Raw genomic sequence first — 19758 nt, 5'->3', positions numbered from 1 at the left:
CTTCCCTTTTACTCTTTTGCCTGCTTTAAATCATTCACATGCAGTTAGTTGTCTTTTTAAATTACAGAACAAGTGAGTACCAAAATAATTTTTTCCTGACTGCTGCAAGCAGCAAATAACAATCCTTCCTTTGCTGACTGGTAGGTCAAGAGAACCAAAGCTGCATCTCCACTCCCTGTTCCCATATGAGTCAATGTTCAGCTAGTGCTCAAACACACAAATTCATTGCTCAGAGTAAAGGTCTGAGTTATTGACATCTCCCAACCAAGTTACAGTAACTGCAATCCCAAATGAGTAAGCACTGCTAGTTCTGAAGATTTCCTTCACTCTATGAAAAATAGAGTAATTTTTAATTTAAAAATGTGCTAAGTTCCAACTGTTCTTCTTAAAACAGCTGTGGATCTTTGGGTTATGATACCCCTCAGCAAAAGGATGGTGAGACATTAGAGTGAAGCCTCTGAGAGAAGTCTTTGAGTCTCCATTGCTGTTTGAATAGAGGCTGATTTTTTCAAGGAAGAGATTTAGCTGACCACACAAGAAGTATTCTCCAGATTCACAGGCAATGAGTCCATGGATCCAGCAGAGGACCATATGATTTCTGAATTTCTTGATTTTTTGATGGAAGAAGAAAAATATCAAACTGTAGTATACACCCATCTCACAAGCTATTTTGATGTTCATTATGTGTTGGATGTAAAGAGGCACCATTTGTTAAGAGACACTGCCGTGTCTTTTATTGATCCATCACAATGCAGATCAGTTGTTCAGGAAGCCTGAACTTATATTACTCACACTTCTGAGGACTTGAATATCCACCATAATAAAGATAAATGCAGAAAGGTTTCCTGCCATATCACAGTCCATTCCTTTTGCCTTGTCTCTCAGAAGAGTAGCTGGAGCACATTTCAGTACTTCTGGCATGAGCTGAAACATCTTGTGAAGGAGGTGAAGGAGAGGTCAGACGTGTGTGCAGCAGGGCCTCTTTGATGATGCAAGCCTTATTAACTGCATTTTATTAAGCAAGAATTGTCCTTTAGAGACATACCTCTTAATTACACATAAAAGGTACAAAAACAGCTTCTTTCATTGTTTAATAACTTGTAAAGAAAAAATTCTCTTCTGTGGACTGCCTCTGTGCAGTGCATGGGCTGTTTCAGGTTCCCATTATGCCTCCCCTGGCAATTATACCAACAGCTTCCCCTAGCTAAGGTTTCTGCTTTAGGATAGGATGAGCAGTGCCTTAGAATTGACTGTTCCTCTTTATTTATGAGGGTGCATAGAGTTAGGTCACATGTAAAAGGATTGGTCAAATGAATGCCACCCATTTTGACTCAAGTAGTTATTTGTCAGCTGCTCTTATTGTATGTTCTCCTCCATGTAAGTGTCCAGCAGCTGTAATTTTGCATCTGAACACCATAACAGCAAGCAGTTCCCTGCAGATCAACAATTCAAAACATAGCATTTGGAGCATAAATTATATTAAGAACCCTGGCTTAAGGCAGATGGAGTACCTTCCATTTTGGTACATTTAATTTGTCTGAGGAAGGAGTGGTGAGCGATTTAAGTGCCATCATGAAGAAACAATGACCTATTACACATGCAGATTTTCAGCTTTGAAAATAATGTCTATATATTTAAAGGTGAAAGTATAATTGTAAGTATAGACACAGATACTTGGAAACTTTTTTTTCACTGGTGAGAGGAAAAACATTGAGGTAAAAATCTTCTTTCCATATGGCAGAAAGACAGATTATTTTATCTTGAACACAGAAACAATACTCAAAAAAATATGTCATGCATCTGACAAAATGCTATTGTGAATGAATTCAACCACTGAGCTACAGTCCAGTTCCTCTGAACCTAAGCAACAGCAGCCCACTCTTCCTTGTGCCACCCTTCAGATGCTCTGCTCTGTGTTCACCTCCTGTCTGATATTATTCTTAGGCAGTTTCATTTCCATCACACAGCTTTTTAGAGACAGAAGTGATTTAAATGCATTTTTCTCATTACTAGCTAGCCCTCTGAATCATAGAACCAGGATTTTGGAGAAAATACATGACAATCAGGCAATTAACATATTTTTTTGAGTCAAATTTATCTTTTGCAGATATGTTACACTCACAAAGAAAGAATAGGATCTTTCTGGATAACAAAATATGTCTTTAACATCTTTGTGGACCACAAAATTGGTTGAAGTCTCTATGCCATAGTTTTTCCAGCTGCCTTGCCCTTGCACTCTTGTTTTAGAAAATACACCACACTCTCCTTGAAAAAAAAAATTCAAAAGCCACATTTTCTACTTTTTTTTTTTTTTTCAACGTGCTCCATGAGGGAGGAAGCAGAACCAGAATACAACTCTCTACTTACTTCCCCTTCTTACCAGTTCTCCCCTCACATTTTCTCCAACGTGGTTGCTAGTTAAGGGCAGTGAGAGTTAATCTCTTGGCTCCCCTTTCGGAGAGTTCTGTGTTTCATAGTGCACAGCTTGTCTCCTAGGGGAGATGACAATAACCATGGATTCTCTTCTCCACTGATCAGAGCAGGGATTCAGCTGATTACCTCACATATAGATGTCTAAAGTCAGGGAATGTGAACTTCCCACATCTATCTTAATGATACCAAGCCCCTGCAGCAAAACAGTCGTTGAAGAATCCCAAAAGAGGACAGCTCTTACAACCAGCAAATCTCAAATCCATCACAGTGTTGGACACTAAATAAGCCTGTAGCATACAAGCTTGTTTTAGTGAAGGTAGGAAAAGCCATACTGGGGAAGACTGAAGGTCTGCCTAGTCCTGTTTCTGAGAGTGGGCAGCAGCTAATGCTCAGGAAAGATATGAGAATACTGCAAGCAGGAACGGATGTTCCCCTGGTGAACTGTCAGAATACTTGAAGCCTCGTGTCTCAAGATCTCCCTGAGACAGTGGACATACTCCTTTTGTGTTTAATGACCCTAAATAAATAATCCTTTTATGAATGTATTTTTGGAAGTCATATATATTTTCAGCATCTACAGTGCTCTGTGGTAATGGTGAAAATATTTTAGAAGGTGAATGAAGACTCACTTTTTCTTGTGCATCCTGAATGTGCAGCAATTGCATGTCTCTCTTTGCAGCTGATAATTTCATGTCTCTCATGTTACTCTTTGCTCATATAAGAAAAAAATGAAAAGCATAAGACTAAAAACCACTCATGAGTTTTTAGGTTTTTATCATACTTCAAACCCCACTGGCTATTTTCAGGGCCGAACTGTCTTAGCACATTTACTCTTCATGTGCAAATCCCATTACATCATCTTTGTTACCACTCTATTAAAAAAATTTAGCTTTATCCTCTCTGTGCAAGCAAGCTCAATACTGGACTTTCTAGACTGACTATTGATGGTTGTCAACAATGCTGCAAAGAGAATACAATTTTTTTAATAAATAACATGATAACATGATGTGCTCTCTGTTAAAGTAAATTGATTTTTAGTTGAGAGCTGATCAGAAAGGAAACCATTACTGGGAACCATTACATGCTGGAATAATACTTTGAGCATGGCATTATTTATCCTAAAGTTTGAGTTCCTTGCTATCACTGTCACTCTAGATTTTCACTTTTCCCTCTCTCTTATCTACCCCTCCATAGGGGGTAGATTGAGATGGAGAGGTAGATTGGTAGATTTATTTCCCCTCATAAATTGAGAAATTTGTTGGTTTTCACATGCAAAAGTTTAAAATTAGAAAGTGATTCTGACACCCATATCAGAATTGTAGGACTTTGAAAAGAAAGATGCAAAGCCACAAACTTATTTATTTCCTATGCACCTCAGAAGATTTGAGTTTGAGCTCTTTGGCTGTCATCAGGTGACAGAGGATGAGGCTTTGGGATGGATGAATAGAAAATGAAGAAATAAACAAACTTTTGAATGGATGAAGATGGTTCTGAAGGACTGGAGGCACATACTGATCAGATCATGACCTTCCTGAAAGACACATACAGCAAACAAGAGATGCTGATCCAAACAAAAGATAAAAAAGGAAATTTAGTTCATAAGAAAAGTATATGGATTTTGAAATTATACTTGCCTCATATTATAACTAATTGTAAAAATCCCAAAGTTTCTAACACAATAAAATATACAAGTTGAAGCAGAAGCATTTTATGCCATTGTTTCAACAAACACACCATCAAAGGAATAAGTTTATCAAAATAAATGTAGTTAAAATGTTTTAAAAAATTACTTCAAAAATATAGATGATATTGAAATGTTTTACAGTTTCAACTTTGCTGTATCCAAAATCTTCAGTAGAAAAGAGCTTCTTGTACAAATTCTGACCAGTCTCACACAGAAGAATAGAGAAAGATGGAAAAAAATACATAGGCCTGAAACTGCTCCTTCCTGTGCAGCCTGACTCATCACACAGATGCAGGAATGCAAACAGGTTGACATTAATCATCTGTGCCCTGGAATTATGGACCTCAGTATCTGAGGATGGGGGCAATAAAGCTGAGCAGTGCGTTGCTTAAATTTATAGAGCAGGTGCAAGCATTAACTAAACTTTTCAGAAGCCTAGTCTTGCATTTTAAGATGGGAGTTAATGACGTTATCATTTTCTAGTTCAGTAAATCAGGAAGTAAGTGACTTTTAGTGTCCTCTTAGGCTCTTTAATCTTATTTCAGTTCATTTGGTAAAGGAACCAATATATATTCGCAACTTATGACTTTATATTACAGAAGTCAAGAAACAGAGCACATTCAATTTAAGATCTTCTCTTCTATGAGAAATTGTGGTAGTTTTGCACAAAAGACACAAAACCAAAAAGGACACGAGAACAAAACTTCCTTTAAAAAGTGCAATGCTAATCATTCAGACTCATGATCTCACTTTAATAATCAGAATAAGAGGCTTGATTTTAAAAAAAAAATACATTGTTTTAGATATAGATTATAAACAGACAGAAAATCAATTTTAAAATCAAATCCATTTTGAGAAGGAAAATCAAAGTCAGGTCATTTTAATCAAAATGTTCTTGCAAATAACGACTCCAAACTTGAACATTAAAATCAATACCAGTACGGCTACTAGCCTCTGGTACTTTTCCTCATAAAATAAAAAGTCCCTTGGGAAACTCTCTCAACTTCAAAAAGCTGACAGTTTTATTCTCTGCCTTCCCAAAATTAGTTCTCTGATGGCACTGATACTTTTCTCCCTAGGGTGCAGCAGTTCTGTTCAGTGAAGCTGTGTGACAAAAATCCCTTGGAAACTAAAACCCATATAAAGTACCACTTATAAAGAAGAGGTTTCCATATCTGAAATGCAAACCAAGGAGCCGTGCTGTAACTGGTCTCTGTGACCCCTCATGATTTAATGACTTCAGCCAAACATAAACTTACTTCTGAAGTCTGAAATCCACAAATATCACCCTGCAAACAAGCAGCAGTAAAAAGCAGAAGGCAGGTGCCTTTTCATTAGGTGGTGCCCAACCAATACACAACTTTCCCTGATAGCCTGATAGCCTGTAGTAGATAAATTCTTACCTGAGCTCTAAAATGTAAATAAATAAGAAACTGAACAGTGGTCATCTTATTAGTGGTTTTTTTCCCCATGTGTGAGAACAGAGACAGGACAAAATTAATTTTTTCCAGCAGAAAATATTCAAGATAAACCAGATTATTTGCATTTTATTGCCTCTGCAGAGGTGAAAATTGTTGTCATCTCGGGCTTTATGTTGCACTGTTAAGGTGCCTCTAGGAAAGGAAAACTAGGCAGGAAATTGGCATAATTATATATACTTTAATGTTCTTATATTTAGTCATTAAAACCAGCAAATATTTGAATAATAAACTGGCGGGAATAGACAGTAAAAAATAAATTTTTGTACCTGCAGGATTGTGAAAACATCATTTGATGAATTACCTTGAAAGAGAAGAAAGGTCTCATCTCCTTCCCTTCAAAACAAACAAACAAACAAACAAATAAACAAACAAAAAAACCCACCAAAAAACAGCAACAAAAAAAATTAAAAACCCTCACACAAAAATCACCTCATCATCAATAAAAACGGAAGTCAGGAAAACAGCAATAAATGAAGATTAAAGAAATTCTTCTCTAGTAGATCCACCTGCTTCCTTTCACAATTCAGGACATTAGCAGAAAAATTTAAAGGCAATGAACGTGAAAGAACTTAAAGAAAGGAAAAAGCAACGATATCAGGTCACATTTCCAGCTTCCCTGACAACCTCTGCAAGATCTTCCACCAAACATCAAGTGGCAGAGGATGTTACTCACAGGAATTGGGACTACAGGTCAATCTGTTAATGACTGAATTTTAATTAATCCACAATGTACTGCAGTTGCCTCTGTATTTTGCTAAATTCTTATAATGAGGCAGTTTTATCATAGTGAGAAATTACCAGTAGGCTAAATCTTAGAATCACAAAATGCTTTGGATCAGAAGGAGCCTTAAAAATCATTTAGTTCCAATCCCTCTGCCATGGACAGGGACACTAGACCATGTTGCTCAGAGCTCCATCCAACCTGCCCTTGAACATTTCCAGGGATGGAGCATCCTCACCACCCTCTGAGTAAACAATTTCTTCCTTACATCTAACCTGAATCTCTCCTCTTTTAGTTTTAAACTGTTCCCTCTTGTAAAATCACTATCTGCTCATGTAGAAAGTTGTACTACTAGAAGACACATTCCTTTTCCCTTGTCTTTAATTCTGGAGGTTGAAGACCATCACTCCGTAAAGTGACAGCGAACCGCGTCTCTTTAAGAGACTGTGTATCTGACAGGTAAGTTTGCAAGCATTTTTTCAAACACTCTCTTGAGTGCAGCATCATTATTTCATTATTAATTTTAGTCTGTATTTTTTTTTCAAAAGACACTATATGTCAAAGGGTTTTAATGATACTAAAACAACTTAGGAGACTATTGTGGTTTAGCCTGCTTGCACAGGGGTGCATCAAATTAATGCAGCACATGAACTGAGATCTATGGCTACAGTTTTCTTAAAGAAGAAAAGAAAGTCACACAAACAAGAAGTTAAATCAAAAAAGATGAGATGTGATGTGCCAGGTCCATGTTTCCTTCCTTTTTTTTTTTTTTTTGCAAACAAGACAATTTGTTTCTCCTTGAGGTCTTTGCTATATGAGCATTAAAAGGATCTGATAATGATAATATAGAGCCTTAATAGAAAAAAATCCAGTTCGTAGTATAATGCACAGTTGTACCTCATATTTTGTTCTGAGCACTTTCAGATTTCAGAAAATATTTTTCAGATATATTCTTGGTTTGCGGTCTCTTGATCTGAACTATAAAAGGGTATATATATTAAAGAAAAAGAAAAAATTGTAAAGCTTTGAGTATGTTCTTTTCCATTATTAATGGAAAATAAATTAATTTGAGGCTTCATATTTCACATTCAAATTTTATAAATTTTGGTTTATGTGTCAAAATCTTTAAAAAAATCTCACTAAGATCAGCATCCCAACTGCTTCTTCATCAGGGTTAGACTTTATTTTGTGATCCTTGGATTGGGATAAGGTTAAAATCAGTCTCATTTTTACTTCATTGCTCCATGAGGAAGAAATTACATGTGTGTTGAAAAAACATTTTTATTTTCAGAGACTGAAATGAAAATTAATGCTATCAAACCATATGATTATCAATTTTCTGCAGCATTACCACTGCTGGAGATAAAATTTAAAGTCATATTTAAATAATATTTTTTCATTAATATTTTTTCTGAAAATTTAATGGTGAAGGTTGCAAAGTTGTATACCTGAATAGAAGAGAATGATAGTGTAAAAATAATATTATCTCCATTTTGACCAGTGTGACATATTTTTGCTACATAGGCACTTTCTCAGTTGCTAATCTCCAGGCGTTTCAGCAGTTAAGCTGATGGATGATGGGAAGAGGATTTCTTGACAGCCCAGTAATCTGTCCAGAGGGGAAAGGATGCTGTTGGTCAGGGTTCAGGTACTGAAAGGGCTTTTCACTTGCCAACCATCTGGACACGTCTGGAAGGCCAAGGGCTGTTTTTCCCCACTACTCAGCTCATGGGAATGAAAACAGCACTGACAAGAATCATGCAGGCAGTGCAACAAAATACTTTATTTGCTACTGGCACACAGAATTTTTGGCTTTGTGAACACTTACTTTGTGTATATTGTGCTCAACAGACAGAGGTGTGTAAACACTGCCAGTACTACTGAAATGCTTAGCACAGCTCCCAGTTTCACTATCCACTCCTCTACCCTCCATCACTGCAGCACTACTGTGGGCTGCACCAGAGCTGTGCTAGCATAACAGGTTAATTAACTCCACAGACAAAGCTCCCATACTTTCCATGGCACATCCTCCTGGCCATGCCACTACACTGATGGGAGTTACACTGACATTCTCCTTTTGACTGGAGCTCGTGTATGAACTTTTGCCCACAGGGAGCAAAAAGCAATCCTCTGCCTACCTACCTACTTTTATGGTACTACATGTCTAAAATGTCTGTGTAGCCTCAGTGTGGGCCCCCACTGCCCCGCAGTTCCTTGAGAACAAAGGCAGGTCTGACACTCTTTCCCCCATCCTCCAGCCCACAGGCTGCTCTTTTCTGGTAGGAGCTGAAGGTACCAGAATTGCAGGTGATCTACAGGATGCTCCAGCCAGCTGCACTTCAGAGCCAGGCAACCTGAGCATGTCACAACACGCTGCCACATGGCAACATGAGATGCCAGCTTTGAGGCCTCTGTCTTCTTCCCACAGAAAAACAACATTAGGGAAGGGAATCCAGCAGGGGAGGTTGGGTGAGCCAAGCAGACATATGCACACACACACACACACCCACACCCAAAGGTGACACACTGAGATCACATTTGCAGGGAAAAGCAGCTTGGCTTTTCATACAAATGGGTAGTGGTTATAACTCAGAATACTGGCATTGCAAACCACACATTACAGGGGCTTCAACTCTGCTGTCAGAGGGATGCAAGCGAGGGATTTCCAAGGGAGCAGAGACTGGCATGTAGCTTGTAGTTATTTCATGATGAAATGCACCCTTGTGCAGCAACAGCTTATATATTATGTACAACCATGCAGCACCTGAGAGCTGAAGGACTACATTCCCAAATAGATGAGAACTCATCAATATTTTTTCAACATGTCGACCTAAGGATTGCATCTGCATACAGCACTGAAATTTTATGTGAAACATAGGAAGCTACTGCAGCCTATTTTTTTTCAATCCGTGCAAACCAAAGAAAAGATACAGAAAATGTACAGAGGAGGTGAATAAGTGTCCTTGTGTCTAAAGCAAGACATACTACAAGAATGACATTAAAGAAGCACATAAACACATTACTATAATTTACTGGGCCTTGCCTCTCATGGGAAAAAAAAAATTTAGAATGAAATATGGTCATTGAGCAGGCAGTGCTCCAATGTCACACAGCCTGTTCTATCCTACCCTGGTTAATCTCTCCTGAGAACAGAAACGTTTTGCTGAAGAAAGGGACATCTCTGTGAAGAGCTAATACCACTTCTCCCGGATGTGGCAGCAAAAGAAAAGTCAATGAACACAGATGATGCTAGGGAACACACTACAGATGAAGCTTAGAGTCAGGAGAGGAGGAATTATCTTGGAGGGGGAAACAAGTTTTTTTTGTATTGCATCTCTAAGTGCTCTTCACCTGTGAGATAAGAGAGACTTCCAAGTGACAGTTCAAAATGGTATTCTACATATGGAATATGTAAACTCTCTAAAAGTTACTGATGGGTGGAAAGAGACATTCAGATGTCGCCCTGATTTTCTAAGATTTTCTAAGCCTTCTGATGTTTACATTCTTGTAGCAAACTTTCTCACACACTTGCTGTAAATTACTAATTGTTTTGCATTCTTTTATGGAGGAGGAGAAATTTGATGGACTGTTGGTTTGTCCAGTGTCATTGGAGAGGTGGCACTTTCACTCTCCAATCCACTGTCACTTTTGTCAATCTATCAATGTTGGAGTCAGAAAATAAACTGCCCATTTTTTACCTTGAGAACAGCAGTGTGTTTGTGTTGTGTTTTTTCGTGTCTTATAGTGACATTCAGTGTTACCAGACTTTCATGCTGACATACCACTCAGTATTTTTCTTTAAATACCTTGGTAAAAAAAAAATGGCAGTTCATCCAGTTAAAGTATGTCTTCCATACATGTTTTACCACAAGGAAGCCAGACAAACACTCCCATGTACAAACACGAAAATATATATGTATTTTAATTTTCATTTGGTCATATTTTATTTAACAGAATGTCATTCTTCCTCAATAACCAATGATGATTCAAAGTAGTAGCACTCTCCAAAGCAGCCCATTGATCACAGAGAACTGATGAGATTTAAATATACAATATAAAGAGTGATGTTTCACAAAGTTGCTTTATCTTCAGACTTTAGGTTAGAACACAACAGACCAAAATTAACCATTTCACTAGGTCCAAGAATAAAATTCAAACTGACAACAAGTTGTGAAAAGAGAATAGTTATTGAAACTTTACAGAGAAAGAACATGATTAATAAACTTGTCCTGGCTTTACAAATCTCAGACCCCCTGAGTCCTAACAATACTAAACTGAGAAACAAATTTTATCCTGAGGATACAAGCATTGTTTGTAAATTACTCCTGCAATTTAATTTTGAATTTTCATACGGTGCTATAATATTTTCCATAAGGCTCCGAAGTAGATTGCTGCATGCAAAAATAACATTATTCACTAGTTACTGCTATGCAAGTACTACAGATCACAGGAGCCTTAAGGCACAGATTGCCAATCTGCAATTGTAGATGTCACCACGACTAGCTGTTAATCATTATTCTTGTAACAGAGATGTATTAATAGATTATGTGAGTGTTTTTGTATTTGCGTGAGTGCAGAATCAACAGAGTTAACATGATTTGTGCACAGCCTTCACTGGGACATGAGTACTTCCATAATACATTGTTGATTAAAAGTTGGGGCAGTAGTTCTTATGTGAAGAGTGACAACTAACAGTCAGGGAAGGTAACATCTTAAATCACAAGGGTTGTTTCACCTACACTTCTTTCATTTTGTATTCTTTTATGATGCAGTTGGCCTTGGTCTCATTTTCCATCTCACCCTGTCAACCAGAGATTTATAGAAGGGAAATATTTAAAATACTGGTCCTCAAGATCGACTCTGCAGATTATTATTATTATTATGTTTGGGATTTTTTACAGTTTTCTTCAGTTACTCATAGAATAAAGTACACACAGAGAACAGGATGCTGTTGAACAACAGAGGGTAGGAGAAGGGATGAAAAGCTGGGAATGTTTTGCAGAACATATTTCACAGAGCAATCCATAGGGTGAAAGAGCTAGCAAATGATTTAAAAGAGCCATTATTCACAAGCTGAACACTAGGAAACTGCAAAACAATTTTTCTTAATATTGTCAGGTAATCTAAATGTGCCCCTCTGAATATATTCATAGCTTTAGAGTGACATTTTCTACTGTTTAACTCCTTTTACCATTGCTGCATCAAAGATGCGTGTGAACCTCAGGAACAACCATACTCAAAGGAAAGTGATTATACACTAAGCCAAACCAAGGATACAATGCAACCAAACCCTGGAAGTCTTTAAGTTATCATAATCTTAGGCATTACTTGTAACAATCGCCAATTTAATATTCTTAGGCATTAAGTGTAATGCTTAAAGTTGTCAGTTTCCTTTAAATCATCTGTGCTCTGAGTGACAAATGGCTACAATTAACATCACCAGCAGCACTGTTTAAAGACACAGGACACAGATCACCAGCTACAGCTCGAAGGCTGCATAATTAGCACAAGACACCGAGGTTGGCAGGGGAGATTCCCACACCACTTCCACTCACAGCTTTCCACAGAGTAGGTGCTGATACTGATGTCAGGGCAAGGCAGGCTGTAACTTGAGCAAGTGCTGAATTCTCCCAAAAGATTTTCTCTGCAGCAGGGTTTTGCAGACTACATCCCTCCCTTCTCTCCCTATGGACAGGTTAGGGGGCTATATCCTTCCAGCTCCTGCATGCCATATGATACCCACATCCTGCAAGCTACTGTGGAAACAGCAGCGCCAGAGGCACTTCAGGTTTAGCATATGCATCAGGTTTAAATATATCAAAACTGAGTTTGTGTGGGAAAGTGAGAAACATGTTATCTCTCCTTCCTGATGACAGATGAGTCATGGGGTTTGTAAGTCCTCTCTAATATTACTGAGCAGGTGAAAGCCTCCCTCATAATTAAAATGGTTAACCAGTTCACTCCAAATATCTAATGTTGCTTTCTCCCTAGGCCTGCCACCTTTCCTTATAGCCATAGGGCTCCTTTCATTATCTCCTTCCATGACAACTTCACCCAGGCAGGACACATCACTTCTCATATTCCTGGGACCCATCTACAGGTGAGGCTCTGCTGTCTTGTTCTGACCCCTTAAATTATGTTCACAAGTTCAGCTACAGCACCTACCATTTTACATGGTAACTCAGTTTCTAAAGATTTGGGAAACTCCATCGTGGCCATATATGGTAGGCCATATGAAAAATGCAAACTCTGCTCATAATGTAGAGGGGGGGACTCATAATAGGCTACTGATTAATTTCTTGGAAGTGTTAATGCAAATTCTATCACATCATTTTTGCCATTCATGCAGCTTTCCATTGCAAGTTTGCTTCTCTCTGTTTTGACTGTTTAATTACTGTGTTTTATCATCTTCTATTATCTCTCCCCTTGATTTTTTCTACTCTTAAATTTTTATTAACCAAGGGACCTGATTTGAGATGCCTGCCTTTAGGCACTGCTGTTTGGTGCTGATGATGCAACAGCCTCTTTAAGGAATCACAGCTGCATTTCCATATCAAATAAAAATCCTAATTAACTCTCGCCATTTGTCTACTGCAAATTGACAGATACGTCAATTCTCTGGAAGTGAATTCTCTTCAAAAGGAAGCTTTGTCATACCTTTATTTGAGAGGACGTACTGTGAGCCACTGGTTCAGAGAGAACAGATCTGGCTGACCACAGTCTCTGCAGACAAAATACTTTGGCCACATTTTAACAAAACATGTACCATAAGGAATTATCAGCATCTTCCTTTGGAGGTCTCCCTGTTTCCCCCGTGCGCAGCGCTTCCCCCCAGCTTTGGATTCCACAGCAATAGTTGATCAATTCATATTTTGTACTCATTGCAGAAACTTCTTTTTTCTCTAGTTTTAAATTCATCATGCAAGCGTTAACATGTCTTTTATCAATCAAAGTAGTTTACACACACAAGACACAGGAGGAGGAGTGACAAAAGAGTGGGAACTTCTCACCCATGTTTCAACTTCACCACTGCCCAGCACTGCACAAGCTGTTATTTTTTTTTAACAACAAAACCACTTCTCAAATTATGCAATCCAACAGGGGTCAATGTTGTTGTGTGCCAACAGACGCTTATGAAGGAAACAAATTAAGATCCCAAAAGCTGATAGGAAAAAAATTCCTACACAGCTGAAAGCTGAAATGGAGACTGAAAGGAACACCCAAGGTGATCTGCTAAATACAGATTTTGACACAGGATCATTCAAAGTTACAAGGCAATACAAGACATGGGATTCTATCTACCTGGCTTGTGCTTTCATTTGGAGTCACTTGAGCATGCCTCTAAACAAAATGTTGATGTTCCTTGTATAGTTGATGGAAGATAAGTATCTTGTTTTGTCCCTGAAAGAATTCTTTATGTGGCAAATTTCATTTTGGGGGAGTCTTTGGATTAAACTACCTCTTTTCCCAACAATCAGACAGGAAAGAGAGGCATTTCATTTGGAGGCATACACCCTTTTTGCCATTTCCTCAGCAGAAATGGTTAAATGTACACTCAGATTTAACTCCACAGGAAAGCAGATCACCCCTGGTTTGCAAAGGTCTCTTGGTAAAGTGTTCTAAAGAAACTAGGCATGAGTGAATCAACAATAACACCTTCTTACACAAAACAGGGACACAATATTTTCTCTCCTGTTAAAATCAGACTGAGTGACCAGTGTCATCTTTTCCACACAGAAAAATGTCTTTCATTGACATGAAACTCGCTGTGCTCCTGTTTTTCTACCTGAGAAACGAGATGACTATTATTTTCTCAATTTCATAGAGTATTTTGAAGTTTGTGGACAAAAGAACTATTCTCACCAGCAGAAGTACATACTCACAGGCTACTTGCAAAATACCTTTCTTTAGAGGCACCTGAACCAGCAATGTGATTAAGTCTTTTCTTCAGTGCAATGCTTTGTGACCTTTGCTGATGTCTTTCACATTGACATTTATCTTCCAAATTTGTCTTGGAACCCAACACTGCTAATAGCTCAGCAGCACACTCCCCAGACGCAATTTAAGATTATAAAATCCAAACTCTCCCTAAAATCCCATTTTAATATTCTAAATAAAATCCTTTAGCCTGATTGATTTTGGTTTTTTCTCTCTTGCATGCTCTTTCAAACATGAATTTATCAAAAAAACTGGACAAATACATACATCAATAATCATAACAGAAACAATATAATAACAAGGATATGACCAAAGCTTATTGCAAAGTGTTTTCCAAGTAATGCTAAATGGTAGTTCTTATGATGTTTGACAAACTTTAATTTCCCGAACAGAACAGGAAAATAATAAAAGGCATGAACAAAATACTGTCAGGTTACAATTTTGTCAGGTAATGTGCTTAGCCTTGGCTGTGACTGCAATTAAGTAATACAAAGAGCATTCCATGCAAGGTACTGAGCTAAAACATTTGAGAGCAACATTAAAGTGAATCTGCTTCTCCACCTGTCAGTGACCTCCTGAGGTCCCTTTTACTCCTCTTTTCTTTAGTCTGTTTTCAGTTTGTGACTAGGCATAGCATGTTTGTAGAGTGCAAAACATCTTCTTAAATATGCTATACAGTAAATTTACATTTCTGTAAAGACATCTCAAACTATTTTACAACTAATAACTATTGGGAGGGAGTCTGTGTATTTGTTGGAGCTTAGTGGGTCTGATTACCTGTCTCTATAAAGCCAAGAGTCTACTGATATCTCTGATTACAAGTAGGTTTTGGTCATGGAAGTTTCCATAATTTTTCCATATATTTTTAAACATTTATGTTTTGGAAAAGTCATCATGTAAGAGGATATTTTTAGATCTTATCAAAGGCCCAAAACTATCAATTTTTACATTTTTTAATGTAGTTGGACAGGTATATCCAGTTACTCCACTAAGTTCCTTATATTGCAGGATATTTTTATATGCATATCAGCATGCATAATTACAACAAGGTTTTATTCTACCCAATACACAAGAAAGGTAAGAAATTAAGAGGAGTTCCTCCCAAGCATGTGCATTCTGTTTTAGCACTTCAATTCTGCTATAAAAATTAGACAGCAATTCCTATGATAATAAAGATTGGAAAAAGTTTTCAGCCCAAATTCATCTAATAAAAATTGAACTACCTATAAAGATTTTCTACAATAAAGGTGTACCCTGATATGTAAAAGAGAAATGCCTTCAAAGAATAGTGAGAGCAGGTAAAGTATATTTATTTCTTTTACCCATTTCAATATTCTTTTTCAATGTCACAACTGCAATTACCACTGTCAGAATTTGATTCAGTGAAATAAAAGCTGCAGCCAAGATGACCTGTAGCCCAACTCTTCAAGAGAGAAGATCTTATTGAAAATACAATTTTGTTCTTGCTGAAAGATGAGGTCTCAGTTACACAAAATTATAATATATCCTACTTTCATTTTCTGGAAAAAAATGTATTCATACTCATTACCTTAAAATTTAAATCAGACATCAGAAGATATTACATAAATTACAGTTAAGTGCACAAATAAATGATTTTCAAACAAAAATTTATAAGCTTCAAAACAAATTTTAAGCTTCATACAGTGGAACAGATTTGCATTTTGTGATTACACAGGTGATGTACTCTGAAATCAGCATTCGGCTGTCTTGCACCAGTCTGGCCCATGTATTTAAAAGGATCCATGAAGATTTTGATCACCACTGTGTCACAGCTTGTATAAATGTGGAGTACTGACTAAATCCTGAAGCCCTTATAAGGAGAACATTTCTACTGATGTTTTAGCTTTATCTGATAAGAATTTTTAAATCATAACTATGGCAACATACTATTCTACTAACCAGAAGTGTGGAAATATATAACATACATTCAAAAATGGCACTTATGCGAATACTGGAGACACATCTCACCTATACAGCATGATTTTACAGGGAATGTGAAAAATAGAACTGAATAAAGGAGTATGTAAGAACTGATCATTTTTTCAAGTCTCTCAAACCACAGAAGCAGTATTAAGACAGTTTCTACTACTGACAACTTGTAGAACAGACTGATAAGAAGTTCAGGCTCCATATCTTTCCTCTCTGTACTTCCTAACACGTACCATGAAAACAGAATTAGGAAAGCAGAAAGGAAATGAGTTGTTCAGACAAGTTCCTGCACGCTGATAGCATATTAGGGCATACGCTATTTATCAGTGCTGCTAATGACTTGTGAAGTAGGAAAGCTTTATCTGTGAGTTGCCCGGGCTAATCAAGGGTGATGCTGGAAGAGTCAGGGTCGTCTCAGCCCTGAGAAATGCTGAAGCTGCCACCACAGGAGTTACAGCTAAACTCGAGACGACAGACTTTCAAGTTTTCACTCTCTGCTCTTAACTCATCTCAGCCTACCGAATCTTACAGCTGTAATCATCCTGGATGAGAAGAGGTGACCTACAACCAGTAACTTGGAAACTTCACCTATCACTGGAGTGATGGAAGAAATGTTTTAAACCCTAGCACTCGGGAGCCAGGGTTGCTGTGAACTACCACCTCCAGTATGGTCAGTGTTTTCATAACTAATCCCTGCACTGCCTGAACATGTTCTTACAACATCTTTAATTATTCAGATGTCTTGCTGGGCACCCTGTGTGTCTTGACACTCTGACTGTCGATTTAAGTCCTAATAAGAAATCACGTTCTCACCTCAGCACACCACAGGCTGCACACATATCAGCCAGCACACAGAGATGACACAGCCCCTGTGTTTCTGCTGAATGACCCAATCCCTAGAGAAACCTGTTGCCCTTTTGAGGTAAAATGTATTTCTCTATTATGGCACATGTTCAGTATATACAGTTACACTACAACCAAAACAAAGGTGTCCCAAACTATAGGCTGAGTTGTTTGACCAAAACTTATTCTTATTAGTCTTTGCTTGGAGTGGATGCTGTTGATCTATGGAAAGTTTTACTATATTAGTAATGACAGTATCTCAATATACAATCTATAATATATCTAAGTACATTGAATAGGTATGATTTCTTGTATAAACCTTCAATGAAATATACTTATCTAACAATGTCACCTTGTATGCTTGTCAGAGATTGGTAAAAATATATATATATATATGTGTATCCAGTCTCCCAGTGCACAGGATTCAGTGACTAATCTCTGCTGCCAGGCTTTACTTTCAGATACTGGTTATTCCACTGTATTTAGAGGACTAATGTCTCAGTCCAAGGGAGAACAGAGTTCTGGAAAAATTCTTGACGTGCACCCAAAATGCAAGAGAAGTAACTCCAATGTGTCCTACATTACAACACCCAAATTATGGTACCAAGCCAAGTTACTTGTGTAAATGAAAAGTTAGGGAAGAAACCTCAGAGACCCATACAGTCAAATGACAAAGCTATCCAAGAGTTGGTTCCAGTTCACCTGTGATCTTTCTCACAATGCACATTGTTTATCCTAAATAACAATCCTAGACCCCAGTGTCATTTAAGAAACCAATTCCCACAGTTAGGAAACATTGCACCAATTACAGCATCTTGCAATGCCATATTCCCTCTTTATCTTAGCACACTATGTGATCACTGCAGAAAAAAATCCAGCAGTCAATGTACTAGTTGGCTTCCCATGGGAAGGGCAACACTCACCTGCCTTTGATATTTTTCTTTGTTCAGTATGTTTCTGTGTGTGTGTGTGTGTGTGTGTGTGTGTGCATGTGAGAACACACACGTTTTCTTCTCTTTTTTATGGTGCACTTCGCTGACATATTTAATAGTCACTCATTTCCATAGCACTTGTTTACCATAACTTACAAAGTAAAATTGGAGGATTACATTGTATTTACAAACAAGTTGGCACTTACAGAATAAATTATTGATTCCTTTTCTTTTTTATTTAATTTTCTTTTTTTGTCTCCACTTCTTTTTCACCGAAGGGCTTCCAGAATTCAGGCAGAATAGTAACACCTGCTGCCAATATGCTACATTAACGTGAGTAAATAGGATTCCAGCTGTTACACTCCTTCACAATGATTTTCTTGTTGCTGAGAGGCAGTACCTTCCACCTCAGTTCATGTCCAATGCTCAAAAACTGCTAGTCAAGTGAAAGCAAGGGCTGCATGTTTTCTTCCTCATTCTTATCCATGCGTTTCAGCACCCCAGGATCCACAACTGACTGAGACCTGCAGAGGGACAACATGTTTATTTGACATTTCTAGATCAAGACAAATGAGGGTAAACCTCAGCTTTCTTTTGTTTATTTTAATTTCTGTAAGGGTTTAAAAATAAGGATACAGCATTACCCAAGCATCTATCATTGCAAATCATCGGGAAATACCCTCATGGAGGGATAACAGGGCTTTAAAAGGTTCAGTGCTGATCTGTAAATATGGGAGCAAAAAGTGGAATAAAGTGGACCCTCTCTTCAGTGAAATCGTGAAGCAGAGAGTATCCTCCACACACAAGCAGAAACTAAGCTTTCCTCAGTAGTGACTTAAGCACTGACGGTCTCTCCAGAAGGTTATACAGCAGTGGGCTGGCAAAGAAGGTGCAATTCAGCCACCCAGCTGGCTAATCACACACTGCAATTAGCGGGATGTGTTAGCTGGAAGTACAGGTTGCTCCTTTTCTGAATAGCATCTTAGTTCAACAGTGCAAGATCCTATGTCAAACCTAGGAATGGTGCCACAGTTAGCAGGATTTGTGAAGCAGCACACAAATATATAAAACTCACTTTTCAGCTCAACTGAACAAGGCAGGGCAAATTCAGTGATGATTGTAAAACTTCTCTAGATTTTCTGATTCTGCCCAGAAGAATAACATGAAACCAGTGCCCTGCAACAGCCACATGTGACAGGCAAAGAGGAAAACCGAGTCTCCAGCAAAATCAAAATGTACCATTGAAAACAAAGCCTGGAGTGTTAAGATGGGGTCCCACATCAGCCATGGCTCAGCTCATCAAAAAGCAGCCACTTCTGGGCTACAGTAAATTCAACCCTGGTTAGATGTTTCCTTTAGTGAGAAAAATCTCATGCAGGAAATGCCTACTTCTCTTTCCTTCTCTAAAGATTTGAGATGATTAAAGAGCATGTGTACATCTCTACAATGCAGGCATTTATTCTTGATCAGTGGTAGCACACTGTGCCTGCAGCATTGCTAAAGATTTGCCCATTTAGAGGGCTACAGTGCAGAGAAAAACCTTTACAAATTCTAACCTTTCCTAAGATAAGCATATGGAGTCAATCCCCTCCTCTTATAAACTGGCATCATCCAGTGAAATCAATGAATGAGGCTGATGAGGTTCTTCTCAAAAAATCTAAAGAAAACTTACAAAAACACAAGAAAAAACATCTGACTTAAAGTTTGGGTGAAAACTTTAGACACAAGGATATTTTCTAATAATATTTATCCCATTCTCATACTAATACTGAAATC

General features: G+C 37.9%; 1 protein-coding gene across 1 annotated transcript in view; it reads right to left on the bottom strand.

The window, feature by feature from the left end:
• Positions 1-18418: 18418 nt before the first annotated feature.
• CLVS2 (clavesin 2) overlaps positions 18419-19758 on the bottom strand; it is a 46511-nt gene continuing 45171 nt past the window's right edge. The window contains exon 5 of the mRNA XM_041423926.1: positions 18419-18506. Coding sequence (XP_041279860.1) covers positions 18419-18506 — 88 coding nt within the window. The remainder of the gene's footprint in view (positions 18507-19758) is intronic.

This window comes from Onychostruthus taczanowskii, unplaced genomic scaffold (genome assembly GCF_017590055.1).
Source record: "Onychostruthus taczanowskii isolate IOZ18803 unplaced genomic scaffold, ASM1759005v1 scaffold8, whole genome shotgun sequence".
Lineage (NCBI taxonomy): Eukaryota > Metazoa > Chordata > Aves > Passeriformes > Passeridae > Onychostruthus > Onychostruthus taczanowskii.
Note: the sequence above shows the minus strand (reverse complement) of the source record. Positions and strands in the feature narration are given on the sequence as shown.